The following is a 13,072-nucleotide window of genomic DNA, read 5'->3' on the forward strand; positions in this document are numbered from 1 at the left end:
ACTGTTCTATAGCATACACACTCCTCCAACACACACACACAGTACTACAGCACACACACTGTTCCACACCACACATGCACACTGTTCCACAGCACACACTCCCCTCCATGCGCACACCTGCTTGCAGTCACTCAGCCCACAGGACCATCTCTCCAGCCCTGCGATCTGCCACAGTGTCAGTCAGGACTGTCGCTTACCAGCCAGGCCTGCCATGAGGCAGACGGACAGCACGGCCAGCAGAGGCACGCTCATCTCTGGGGAGACACACAGGAGAGAGCAATGTTAGTGCTAGCACACTACATACACACTGCTGAGAGCTCAGGGACTGGGAGAGACTGGGAGGCAGTGTGGGCTAGTGGGTAGAGCTGAGAGAGAGGGAGGCAGTGTGGGCTAGAGGTTAGAGCTGAGAGAGAGGGAGGCAGTGCGGGCTAGAGGTTAGAGCTGAGAGAGAGGGAGGCAGTGTGGGCTAGAGGTTAGAGCTGGGAGAGAGGGAGGCAGTGTGGGCTAGAGGTCAGAGCTGGGAGAGAGGGAGGCAGTGTGGGCTAGAGGATAGAGCTGAGAGAGACTGGGAGGCAGTGTGGGCTAGAGGTCAGAGCTGAGAGAGACTGGGAGGCAGTGTGGGCTAGAGGTTAGAGCTGGGAGAGAGGGAGGCAGTGTGGGCTAGAGGTCAGAGCTGAGAGAGAGGGAGGCAGTGTGGGCTAGAGGTCAGAGCTGAGAGAGAGGGAGGCAGTGTGGGCTAGAGGTCAGAGCTGAGAGAGAGGGAGGCAGTGTGGGCTACAGGTTAGAGCTGAGAGAGGGAGGCAGTGTGGGCTAGAGGTTAGAGCTGAGAGAGAGGGAGGCAGTGTGGGCTAGAGGCCAGAGCTGGGAGAGAGGGAGGCAGTGTGGGCTAGAGGTTAGAGCTGAGAGAGAGGGAGGCAGTGCGGGCTAGAGGTTAGAGCTGAGAGAGAGGGAGGCAGTGTGGGCTAGAGGTTAGAGCTGGGAGAGAGGGAGGCAGTGTGGGCTAGAGGTCAGAGCTGGGAGAGAGGGAGGCAGTGTGAGCTAGAGGATAGAGCTGAGAGAGAGGGAGGCAGTGTGGGCTAGAGGTCAGAGCTGAGAGAGACTGGGAGGCAGTGTGGGCTAGAGGTTAGAGCTGGGAGAGAGGGAGGCAGTGTGGGCTAGAGGTCAGAGCTGAGAGAGAGGGAGGCAGTGTGGGCTAGAGGTCAGAGCTGAGAGAGAGGGAGGCAGTGTGGGCTACAGGTTAGAGCTGAGAGAGGGAGGCAGTGTGGGCTAGAGGTTAGAGCTGAGAGAGAGGGAGGCAGTGTGGGCTAGAGGCCAGAGCTGGGAGAGAGGGAGGCAGTGTGGGCTAGAGGTTAGAGCTGGGAGAGAGGGAGGCAGTGTGGGCTAGAGGTTAGAGCTGAGAGAGAGGGAGGCAGTGTGGGCTAGAGGATAGAGCTGAGAGAGAGGGAGGCAGTGTGGGCTAGAGGATAGAGCTGGGAGAGAGGGAGGCAGTGTGGGCTAGAGGTTAGAGCTGGGAGAGAGGGAGGCAGTGTGGGCTAGAGGTCAGAGCTGGGAGAGAGGGAGGCAGTGTGGGCTAGAGGATAGAGCTGAGAGAGACTGGGAGGCAGTGTGGGCTAGAGGTCAGAGCTGAGAGAGACTGGGAGGCAGTGTGGGCTAGAGGTTAGAGCTGGGAGAGAGGGAGGCAGTGTGGGCTAGAGGTCAGAGCTGAGAGAGAGGGAGGCAGTGTGGGCTAGAGGTCAGAGCTGAGAGAGAGGGAGGCAGTGTGGGCTACAGGTTAGAGCTGAGAGAGGGAGGCAGTGTGGGCTAGAGGTTAGAGCTGAGAGAGAGGGAGGCAGTGTGGGCTAGAGGCCAGAGCTGGGAGAGAGGGAGGCAGTGTGGGCTAGTGGGTAGAGCTGAGAGAGACTGGGAGGCAGTGTGGGCTAGAGGTTAGAGCTGGGAGAGAGGGAGGCAGTGTGGGCTAGAGGTTAGAGCTGAGAGAGAGGGAGGCAGTGTGGGCTAGAGGATAGAGCTGAGAGAGAGGGAGGCAGTGTGGGCTAGAGGTTAGAGCTGGGAGAGAGGGAGGCAGTGTGGGCTAGAGGTTAGAGCTGGGAGAGAGGGAGGCAGTGTGGGCTAGAGGTTAGAGCTGAGAGAGAGGGAGGTAGTGTGGACTAGTGGGTAGAGCTGAGATAGAGGGAGGCAGTGTGGGCTAGAGGTTAGAGCTGAGAGAGAGGGAGGTAGTGTGGACTAGTGGGTAGAGCTGAGAGAGAGGGAGGCAGTGTGGGCTAGTGGGTAGAGCTGAGAGAGACTGGGAGGCAGTGTAGGCTAGAGGTTAGAGCTGAGAGAGAAGGAGGCAGTGTGGGCTAGAGGATAGAGCTGGGAGAGAGGGAGGCAGTGTGGGCTAGAGGTTAGAGCTGAGAGAGAGGGAGGCAGTGTGGGCTAGAGGATAGAGCTGAGAGAGAGGGAGGCAGTGTGGGCTAGAGGTTAGAGCTGAGAGAGAGGGAGGCAGTGTGGGCTAGAGGTCAGAGCTGAGAGAGAGGGAGGCAGTGTGGGCTAGAGGTCAGAGCTGAGAGAGAGGGAGGCAGTGTGGGCTAGAGGTTAGAGCTGAGAGAGAGGGAGGCAGTGTGGGCTAGAGGTTAGAGCTGGGAGAGAGGGAGGCAGTGTGGGCTAGAGGTTAGAGCTGAGAGAGAGGGAGGCAGTGTGGGCTAGAGGTCAGAGCTGAGAGAGAGGGAGGCAGTGTGGGCTAGAGGTCAGAGCTGGGAGAGAGGGAGGCAGTGCGGGCTAGAGGTCAGAGCTGAGAGAGAGGGAGGCAGTGTGGGCTAGAGGTTAGAGCTGGGAGAGGGAGGCAGTGTGGGCTAGAGGTCAGAGCTGGGAGAGAGGGAGGCAGTGTGGGCTAGAGGCCAGAGCTGGGAGAGAGGGAGGCAGTGTGGGCTAGAGGTCAGAGCTGGGAGAGAGGGAGGCAGTGTGGGCTAGTGGGTAGAGCTGAGAGAGACTGGGAGGCAGTGTGGGCTAGAGGTTAGAGCTGGGAGAGAGGGAGGCAGTGTGGGATAGAGGTTAGAGCTGAGAGAGAGGGAGGCAGTGTGGGCTAGAGGTTAGAGCTGAGAGAGAGGGAGGCAGTGTGGGCTAGAGGTTAGAGCTGGGAGAGAGGGAGGCAGTGTGGGCTAAAGGTTAGAGCTGAGAGAGAGGGAGGCAGTGTGGGCTAGAGGTTAGAGCTGAGAGAGAGGGAGGTAGTGTGGGCTAGAGGATAGAGCTGAGAGAGAGGGAGGCAGTGTGGGCTAGAGGTTAGAGCTGGGAGAGAGGGAGGTAGTGTGGGCTAGAGGTTAGAGCTGAGAGAGAGGGAGGCAGTGTGGGCTAGAGGTCAGAGCTGAGAGAGAGGGAGGCAGTGTGGGCTAGAGGTTAGAGCTGGGAGAGAGGGAGGCAGTGCGGGCTAGAGGTTACAGCTGAGAGAGAGGGAGGCAGTGTGGGCTAGAGGTTAGAGCTGGGAGAGAGGGAGGCAGTGTGGGCTAGAGGTTAGAGCTGAGAGAGAGGGAGGCAGTGTGGGCTAGAGGTTAGAGCTGGGAGAGAGGGAGGCAGTGTGGGCTAGAGGTTAGAGCTGAGAGAGAGGGAGGCAGTGTGGGCTAGAGGTTAGAGCTGAGAGAGAGGGAGGCAGTGTGGGCTAGAGGTCAGAGCTGAGAGAGAGGGAGGCAGTGTGGGCTAAAGGTTAGAGCTGAGAGAGAGGGAGGCAGTGTTGGCTAGAGGTTAGAGCTGGGACAGAGGGAGCGAGACAGGCGGTGTGGGGCCTGGAAGACAGCGGCAGGGCTTGGGGCTGCAGTCAGGGACAGTCCCCTGGTGACAGGGAGATGGAGACAGAGCCAGTATGAGCGACAGGGCTCAGAGTGGGAGGACTGGGACGGGGGAGAGCTCTGTTCTGCTGCCCGGACGCCAGAGCCAAGCGCACCGGCGCTGTCCCACGCAGCTCTGCACCACAGGGCCGCTGACAATGCCAGGGAGGAAATTAGCTCCCCTCTAAAAAACAAACACCACCAGACCAATCTGTCTCCATGTCCCGTCTGCTCACTAATTGCCCCCCATCGGGGGTGGGGTGGGGGAGTTCTGAAAACTCATTGTCTGCATTTCTCTTGCACGCTGTCTGCAGGTTTGAAACAGTTCTCTCACTGCAGTGCTTTCGGCTCAGGGTAAATACTGGTGTCTCGCTTCCTGTCGGACTGGGGAGGCGGACACGCCCGTCTCCGCGGCAACCGGAGCCGGGTGTCCAGACTTGTTTAGATTTCGGCTGAGATGGGAAGTCACGCAGGCTGGGCATATGTGTGTGTGGGGGGGCGCTGGGAAACATGCTCCTCCGTCTTTTGAGAGAGCGGATTCAGGAATTCCTGCTGTCCCAGGGCCCAGCCACTGAAGCACGTCCGCCATCGCGGTTCTCCCCGCCTGACGGCAGCCGCACCGCCCCGGCTGTCCACGGACACGCGAGTCCCAGCACCTCGGGTCTTTGTTTGGACCGGGGTGCGAGACGGGCCACAGTGACGCTGCCGTGAGCCTCAGACACTGTTCACAGCTCTGCTGCCCTCATTCTGCGTGTCTGCTCCCCGCAGAAACACAGGTCAGTCCTGTGCGTTTCAGTCCAGCAGCTGATCCTGACGCCCCCGTGCTCTGTTGTGTGAAAAGTGTCCTTTCAGCTCTGTGGTGGGAGGCGAGAGCTCCTGCTGACTGACCGGGAGCCCTGGACCACACCAGGCCAGCATGATGACCGGTAGCCAGGGGCTCCTGGTCACTCATTACGAGCTGCTCTCCACATCCCCACAGAGCCCTGCCTGCTGGCTGCTCGTGTCCAGCCGAGCCCGAGCTGCCGGGAGGGTGTTTGAGGAGACGCTGGTCAGTGAGACCCGGGCAGCGAGGTGGCACAGCGGTCAGCATTGTTGCCTCACAGCGCTGAGGCTTCGGGTTCAATTCCGAACCTGGGGTGCTGTCTGTGTGGAGTTTGTATGTTCTCCCTGTGTTCACCTGGGTTTCTTCCCACAGTCACAAGACACGCTAGTAGGTTAATTGGCTTCTGGCAAAATTGGCCCTGGTGCAAGTAAGTGGGTTTGCGTGTGTGTGTTCCCTGTAATGGACTGGCGTCCCATCCAAGATGTTCCCTGCCTTGTGCCTGTTGCTTGCTGGGATAGGCTCTGGCTTCTGTGACCCTGTCCTGGATGAAGTGGTTAGAAAACGGATGAATGGATAATTGATAATACTTCTAACCAGGCTCGAAAGTGGTTTTTAGGTCACTGTACTTTTACTGAAGGGCATTTTTCCAGTAATCAACATTTATATATCTAATTAAGGAAGTAATTTGGTTTGGTTAGACCACAACCCAGAAGACACTGGGCTCTGCAGGAAGTGAGTCTGACACCCCTGGGGCCTGATGGATCTAGAGACATATAGTACGTGCTGTCTCCCTCTGACATCATAAAAAATAGATTTCTCCCCCTCCCCCCAAAAAAACTAAAGCTGTTTTGTTATTATGGAGATGACAAAGATCTCTCTCCCTAAATCACAGCATCTGGGAATTGTTTGGGATCTGGACAATCAGCCTGAACACGCCTGCCCGCAGACAGCAGGCCCCAGCAGGGATTCGAGCGATCCTGATGAAAGAGGCCCCTGGCTCCTCTCCCTCTCTCCCACACGCGCTCCCACTTCCTCCGGTCGTGCCGAGATTCAGTCTGGCAAAACGACCAGAACCTCCTGGGAATTCTACCCATTGTTCCACAATTTTCTGTCCTTGGAGTTCTGGCCAGCACACTGGGATTCGTTCCATATTGCGTTTTCTTTCCTGGGGTATTAGATCTTGTGCGCCGGCACGGTCCGCGCTCAGCAGACAGGCAGGGAGAGGTGCGCGGAGCCGAGGCTGGCTACGCACAGCACATCTGTCCAGCCTGCTGTCCACTGTCTCCTTCTCCCCCATCCTCTCTCTCTCTTCTAGATCATCTCTTCCTCTCCTCCGTCTCTTTCTCCCTCTCCATCTCCTCCGTCTCTCTCTCTCCATCATCTCTCCCATTCCTCCGTCTCTTTCTCCCTCTCCTCCGTCTCTCTCCCTCTCCATCGTCTCTCCCTCTCCTCCGTCTCTCTCCCTCTCCATCGTCTCTCCCTCTCCTCCGTCTCTCCCTCCCTCTCCTCCGTCTCTCCCTCTCCTCCAACTCTCTCTCCCTCTCCTCCGTCTCTACCTCTCCTCTGTCGACCTCTCCTCCAACTCTCTCTCTCTCTCTCCTCCATCCTCTCTCTCCCTCTCCATCATCTCTCTCCCTCTCCTCCATCTCTCCATCAATTCAAACAGCTTTATTGGCATGACTGGTGAATTACAATGTTGCTAAAGCATATACAGTCAGTACAATATCTGGAGACATTTACAATACAAATACACCATACAACACTGACCCTGTGCTTCGTCAGAGTCTGTTTCTTTTTGCTGTTTCTCACCCTGATCAAATTTTCAGCTAGTGTGTGTTGTCCATTTAGAGTCCTGCAGCATTCCAGTTTGTGTTGTATTTGTGTGTATGTGCCAGTGGGTGAGGTAGTGTAGTTTGGCTTGTGCTGTTAGGTGGTTGGTTTTGATTGGTGTTGTTTTAGGCAGGGCCTTGTGCTGGTAGGAATGCACGGCACTGTTTCTCACGTGGAACCACGATTTGACCAGTATTTGACTAGTAATGGATATTGGCCTAATTTGGACCCGCACACGTTTTTAGGATTTTTTCTCTGCACATGGAGGATGTTTCTACAGACCTCCATGAGCAGAGTTCCTATGGGATATTTGTCCCATTAAGTGTTATCCTGGTCTGTGAGTGGACCCCACACTTCCATCCAGCTTTCTCTCCTCCATCTCTCTCCCTCTTTTTCATCTCTCGCTGTCCTCCATCTCTCTGTCATCTCTCCCCCTTGCCACTCCCCTCTCAAGTTCTGAAGATGACCCCTCCCCAGAGGTGCTCACGCTACACTGCAGCCGGCCCTACTCTGCACAAAGGGATCTGAACCAGCCTTGCTGTCGAACGTGATGACCAGGGGTCTTTCAGGAACAAACTGCAGATATCTGCCAGGATCAATAAGCTCCAGCTGGAACCAGTCTTATCTCCCTGTGCTCTGAGCTCAGGCACTGCGGCCGTTAACCGTCCATTTGTTTTAAACAGTGGAAAGTGTCTCGGGCACCTCAGAAAATTGGTTTTCCCCACAGCAGTAAAAGTGCACAAGACCCCACAAAGTCCTGTTCTTAACACATCCATTAGATTATTTTTTTAATTTGCACTCCATTCTTTTTCTAATCCGCTTTATCCAGCACAGGGTCACGGGAGAGCCAGAGCCTATCCCAGAAAGCAACAGGGGAAAGGCCGGGTACACCCTGGGCAGGACACCAGTTCATGCAGGGAAGACACACAAACTTTCACACCAGGGCAAATTAACCCACCGGCATGTCTTTGTACTGTGGGAGGAAACCGGAGCACCTGGAGGAAACCCATGCCAACTTGGGGAGAACATGCAAACTCCACCCAAATGCACCCCAGGTCCATAATTGAACCCAGGGCTTCAGCACTCCAAGGCAGTAATGTTTACCGCTGAGCAACCATGCCACCCTCAGTTTAATTTCTTAATTAATAATAATTTAAACTACACGAGTCTCTCAGGTCTCAGTTTTATAGCTATGAGATGACAAGGGATGAGTTCACCAACGAGGAACAAAGCACGCCACTGTAAAGTTTACTTTTTTAAATACATGGGCGTACAAGCATCGCAATACTCAAAGGTTATTTAAATTCTGGAGTTCCTGAAGGGCTCAGCTGGCAAAGGTACTCAAACAGGCTGAGCTCTGTGGTTGCGGGTCTGAGCCATGCTCATGCCGCTAGCCGACTGTGACTGGCACTCCTCAAAGGCTGGAGCACAGCTGCCCATGTCTCTCTCCTCCAATCAGGCTGTGCTGCCTGTGACATATGACTCAGAGATGGGCAGGGCGGTCTGCCTGCACTCCCTCTTCCTCACCTGTGTGAGGTCACAGGGGTCGGAAGTAGAGATCCGAGACTTGAAAAAACACACAGCCAGCGACTGCAGGTAGGGGAGGTAGCACAAAGCTTAAATGGAAAAGATCACTTAAAACTGTGCCGAGCTGTACGAAGAGCAACTCAGTGGATGTGAACTGTGTGGAGAACTATCCGCAGAAGGAACTGGAATGACAGCCAAATTAATTACATCCGTCATTCAACTGTAGAAGGCTCTGCTGCCAGTACAGGAGCTGATTTTGTGGCCCAGAAGACTGTCTGTATGTGTCCCACTGATACTGGGAGGAACACTGGGAAGGCACCTTGGAGTATTGTGGGCATAGAGCAACACCTCAATATCAATTTGATTTTAACTTCTGCACTGCTTCAATTGATTACCCTTGTGCGCAACCTTCTCACAACCCACTCACTGCTGCGCAAGCTCATGCGCTGTATTCCCCTGTGAGAAGAGGGTAACATCACAGCACAGAGCAGTAAAGCCTAGCAAGACTGTCATCAAAATACAATTCAGAGTAGTAAAGCTCAGTTATATTGTGGTAAAAGCACAATACAGCGTAGTAAAGCCCGGTGAGATCAGGGTAAAAGCACGGTAGGGACAAGTATGGGTATGATGCTGTGGTCCAGTGTGGTAAAAGCCACACCAATGGTAAATGTAGTATGTGGACTCACTGTGGTAGGCTGTGACACGTGCACGGCCCTCTGGAGCTACTCGCAATCCCCCTCTCAGTCCCTGGCCTTGAGTGAGTCAAGCTAACTTAGGGGTTTTCACTGCTATAAACAAATCAACAACTTTTTCAAAGGTGGAAAGTTTTTTTGTTGGTATATTTATCTTTTAGCTTTAAAGGTTTCAATAAAGGACTGTCCTACACTGACAGGTTGAGGGAACTGAGTCTCTTTAGTCTGAAGGGGGTGTCCTACACTGATAGGCTGAAGGAACTGAACAGTTCTATCTTGAACCTCAGCTGAAATTGAAGACTACGGGGACACCTGATACAAGTATTCCGAACCCTTAAAGACACTGACAGAGCGTCATCTGAATCCACAGTGAAACCACCCAGAGAACACAAGCTAACACAGGTTTTCATCACTCTTCATGATCTAACCGAGACCTTTATTGAGCTGATAAAAAACTGGGATTTCAACCAAAGGACTCCAACCCCACTGCTTGGGAGCCCCAGTCCAGCAGGTGTTGTTGATTCAAACCACTGATTTCAAAAGACCAGGAACAATTTCATTGTGATCCATCGCGCAGGTGGTTTTGGTAGTGTCAGCTCTTTAGAGATCATCAAGGACTAAACTCCTACTATAGATTGGTGGCATGATGGCACAGTGGCTAGTACTGCTGCCTCGCGGCGCTAGGGCCCCGAGTTCAGTTCCAGACCTGGGGTGCAGTCTGTGTGGAGTTTGCATGTTTCCTCCAGGTGCTCCAGTTTCCTCCCACAGCCCAGAGACATGCTGGTTGGTTAATGGGCCCTGGTGTGAGTGTGTCTCTGTGTGTGTGTGCCCTGCGATGGACTGGTGAACCTTGCCTTGTGCCTCTTGCTTGCTGGGATAGGCTCTGGCTCCCCCACCACCCTGTACTGGATAAAGCAGAATGTGGAGGGATATGGAACGTACTTGAGATCAGCCCTAAAAGAACCACATTTCCTTGATTGCACAAACGCCTGAACCGATCATTAACTCTTCCCTGCTCCCTGGCATTAGTACCAGGCGATTTGGGGGAGCATGGTGTACGGGGGCTCCCCAGGACCAGTGGATAATGACCTTGGGTTGTAAGGATCCAGCACAATAATCCGATCACCTTTGTTCTCCTATATGGGTCTCCAGCCCTGGTCCTGTAGCGCCGGTGTATCCAACTAGGTCTTAACTACCTCAGTACGCAAACTGCTGACTTAACTGGACTGATTACCCAGTTTCTCCCAGCTTCGTGTGCTTTAACGAGAAAGTGCACGCACAGCTGTTCCCCAGAACCAGCGCTGGACTGCCCGTGAGCTAGAAGCTGGACCCCAGCGATGTTCCTCGGACTGGGGCTCCCCTCTCTTCAGAGCAGAAGGGCGAGAATCAAGCAGCAGGAAGAAGGGAGATGAAGGAATCACAGAGTTTAGACTCTGGGATTAGATTTCTGAATTTAGGCAAGTGTGTTTCTCTAATCCCAGAGTATCTGTCACAGTGCAGCAGAAAGTGCACCTCTGTCTCTATTTCTCCCCGCTGGCAGTGGGAGCACAGCCTGTCCTCTCTGGGCAGCCAGGTCTGCCTGTGTCGCCCAGTTTCTATGGCCAGGCTGTGGGCACTGAGCCTGTACTTCATCAGGGTCTGTTTCTGTTTGTTGTTTCTTATCTTGGTCAAATATTCGGCTAGTGTGTATTGTCTGTTTAGGGTTCTGTAGCATTCCAGTTTATGTTGTGTTTGTGTGTGTGTCCCAGTGTGTGAGATTTTGCTGTTTGATCTGTGCTGTGATGGGGTTGAGTCTGAGTTGTGGTGCTCTAGCAGTGCTGTCCTGATGCTGTGTGCTGGTTCGTGTTGGTGTGGCTTGGGTCAGTGAGCCTCAGGACCAGCTGGCTCAGGGGGCTCCGTTTTGGGCTCAGCAGGGCTTTGTGGTGGTAGGAATTTTGGTCTCTCTCTCTCCATCAGTATTACTGTCTCTCTCAGTGTGTCCCTGACTGTCTTTCTCTATTACCGTCTACACGTCTCTGACTGTCTCTCCATCAGTTTTACTGTCTCTAACTATGTCTCTCTCCATCAGTACTACTGTCTCTCCGTGTGTACAAGTCTTTCTCCAGGCGTGTCAGTATCCGCGCTACTGTCTCACTCTGTCCTGGAGTGTCGCTGACGGTCCCAGTCTCCGGGGTGCCGGGTTACCTGTGGTTGCGGCTCCGCGGCTCTCGGAAGAATCCAGTCTTCTCTCTTTCCTCCTTTCTCCGCGCTGATTTTCAGGCGCTCCTCATTGCGAGAAAACGCCTCAAATGTCCGGACTCCGTAGGAAGGAACAGCAACAATCTCTCGAATTGAAACTGTTCTCGCTTCTCCCCGGGACCAGCGATTAGGTTGGTGGGAAACTCGGGAGCCCAGGAGCTGAAGGCTGAGAGGAATTCATCTTACTCTCGGTTTTTTTTCCCTGAAGGCACGAATCTTGAAGTCTTCACATGATTAACGGCAAGCTTAAAGGCTAAAATCCGCCTTCAGCTCCTAAACCAGAGAGTCCAGTTACAAAACCCTCCCACTGGGTCCCAGTGAAAACGCACACCAACTCAAGTTTTACAGCAGAAGCGCGGCGAGACCGTCCGAGCTCGCTCCCGGAGAAGATGTCGGCGCGCTGCCCCCGAGTCCACGGCAGCGTGTGGCGGTGCGGACTGCCGGCCAGATGTGGCGAAAGTGTGTGGGTGCGTTGTGTTGTATTGGGAGGTGGGGTCCGGGTTATCTTCGTCCGCAATCTCTGCTGCCGATAAAGCTCGGTCTGGACGAGGACCTGTCGCCATCCGCCCTCCTTCAGACACTGACAAACAGGCGCCCCCCCCACCTCGGAGCTGCCCCGGCCCGGCCGAAAGCGAAACGCTGCCGTGTTCCCGATGGCTCGGCCTGATTAGAGTCCCACCTCTTATTGTGTGTGACGGGGTCGCGGCGTGCGGAATGCGCGCTCTCTCTCTCTCTTTCTCTGCGCCGTTTTCCTGTTTCTCACCAGGGCCTCAGCTTTCCTCACAGTCTCCGGCACTGGCGTCGCCCACTCCGACAGCAAAATGAGAACAACCCCAGAAGCACTCCTTCCGAGAAACGTGTTTTCCCTCACAAAGGCCCAGTCGGGAGAAACACACACACACACACATGTATATATATAGATTTGGAGATACAGCTGTGTGTTTGCCTCAGTGACCCGTTGCATCAAACGGAACAGGCGACCCATGGCGTGAGCCGTGTCCGAACCCCAGCAGCAGTACCGCCTGAGGCGGCAGCACCCTGGGTTGTGTTCCACACAGGCGTTGTGTGTGTCCCAGTGGGTGAGGCAGTGTTGTTTGCCTTGTGCTGTGATGTGGTTAAGTTTGATCTGACCTGGTTGAGCTGTGCTGGTTGGTGTCAGTGAGCCTCAGGACCAGCTGACTCAGGGGGCTCTTCTCTGGGCTCGGAGCTCTTGGCTCAGCAGGGGCTTGTGGTGGTAGGAGTTCTGGTCACAGCTTCTCAGATGTAAACGATATTATATTGATCTCTTCTGTATGTTGATTAGCAGTGGGTACTGGCCTATTTCAGCCCAACACACATTGTTGGGAGTTTTGCTCTGCACACGGAGGACGTTTGTACAGAGCTCTGTAGGGTTTCTCTGGGGTGTGTTCACAGTTTTGTGAATCCTGTGTCCCTCTCCCATTGTCGTCTCTCTCCCTCTCCCTCTTTCTTCCCTGTACTTACATTTTCCCCAGCTCTCCCTCTTTCCTGACTTTCTCTCCCATCTCATTTCCTCTCCCTCTCTGTTGAAGGCTCGGGACTCCTTGTTAAAATCATACAATGCACTAGTTTAGAATCTTTCAGAAACTCACTGGATTGTGTTGTGCATTACATACAATTCTGGTCACAACTTTGTAGAAATTTATATTGCAGCTCTTGGGAATCAGTCCAAATACACGCATTTGGCAATGAAAGGCTTTTCATTGCAATACATATTTTTGGTATTGAGATTCCTGCAGAGGTTTGTATATCTGAATAAGTAACATTTTCAGAGGTTCAAGTTTTTTTTGTGTCAGCATAGTAAACTTTTAGCTTTAAAGGTTTAATTAAAGGAATGTCCTGAATGGACAGGCCCCCTCTGCTCTGCCCTCTCTCTCTCTCTGCCCCTCTGCCCCCCTGCCCCCCCTCCTCCTCCTCTACCCCCCCCTTCACTAATTGCTTTGCTCAATATTGATAATTAAGGGACTCTTGATAAGATTAGAACTTGTTCTCACTAATGTCATCCAAGAAGCTGTCAGTAACATTTTTTCTCCCTCTTCTGCAGAGTGAACCAGTTTGAGGTTTCCCAGTTTCTCAGGAGAGACAGCTGGACACAGGCAGCTCAGCCAGGGCAGGCAGGCGGGCCTGATTCGTGCCCTGACAGCTGTGCT

General features: G+C 53.9%; 1 protein-coding gene across 2 annotated transcripts in view; it reads right to left on the bottom strand.

The window, feature by feature from the left end:
• Window positions 1–11,796, bottom strand: part of acvrl1 (activin A receptor like type 1) — a 30,660-nt gene extending 18,864 nt beyond the window's left edge. The window contains exons 1-2 of one of the 2 annotated variants that reach the window (XM_088912458.1): window positions 10,851–11,796; window positions 198–254 (exon numbers count right to left, since the gene is read on the bottom strand). In XM_088912458.1, the coding sequence (XP_088768584.1) occupies window positions 198–252 (55 nt within the window). In that variant the 5' untranslated portion in view covers window positions 253–254; window positions 10,851–11,796. Of the gene's footprint in view, window positions 1–117; window positions 255–10,850 lie in introns of both variants that reach the window. The other variant, XM_088912467.1, reaches the window with a different exon arrangement.
• Window positions 11,797–13,072: the final 1,276 nt, after the last annotated feature.

This window comes from Atractosteus spatula, chromosome 1 (genome assembly GCF_055471065.1).
Source record: "Atractosteus spatula isolate fAtrSpa1 chromosome 1, fAtrSpa1.hap1, whole genome shotgun sequence".
In the NCBI taxonomy this organism is placed as follows: domain Eukaryota; kingdom Metazoa; phylum Chordata; class Actinopteri; order Semionotiformes; family Lepisosteidae; genus Atractosteus; species Atractosteus spatula.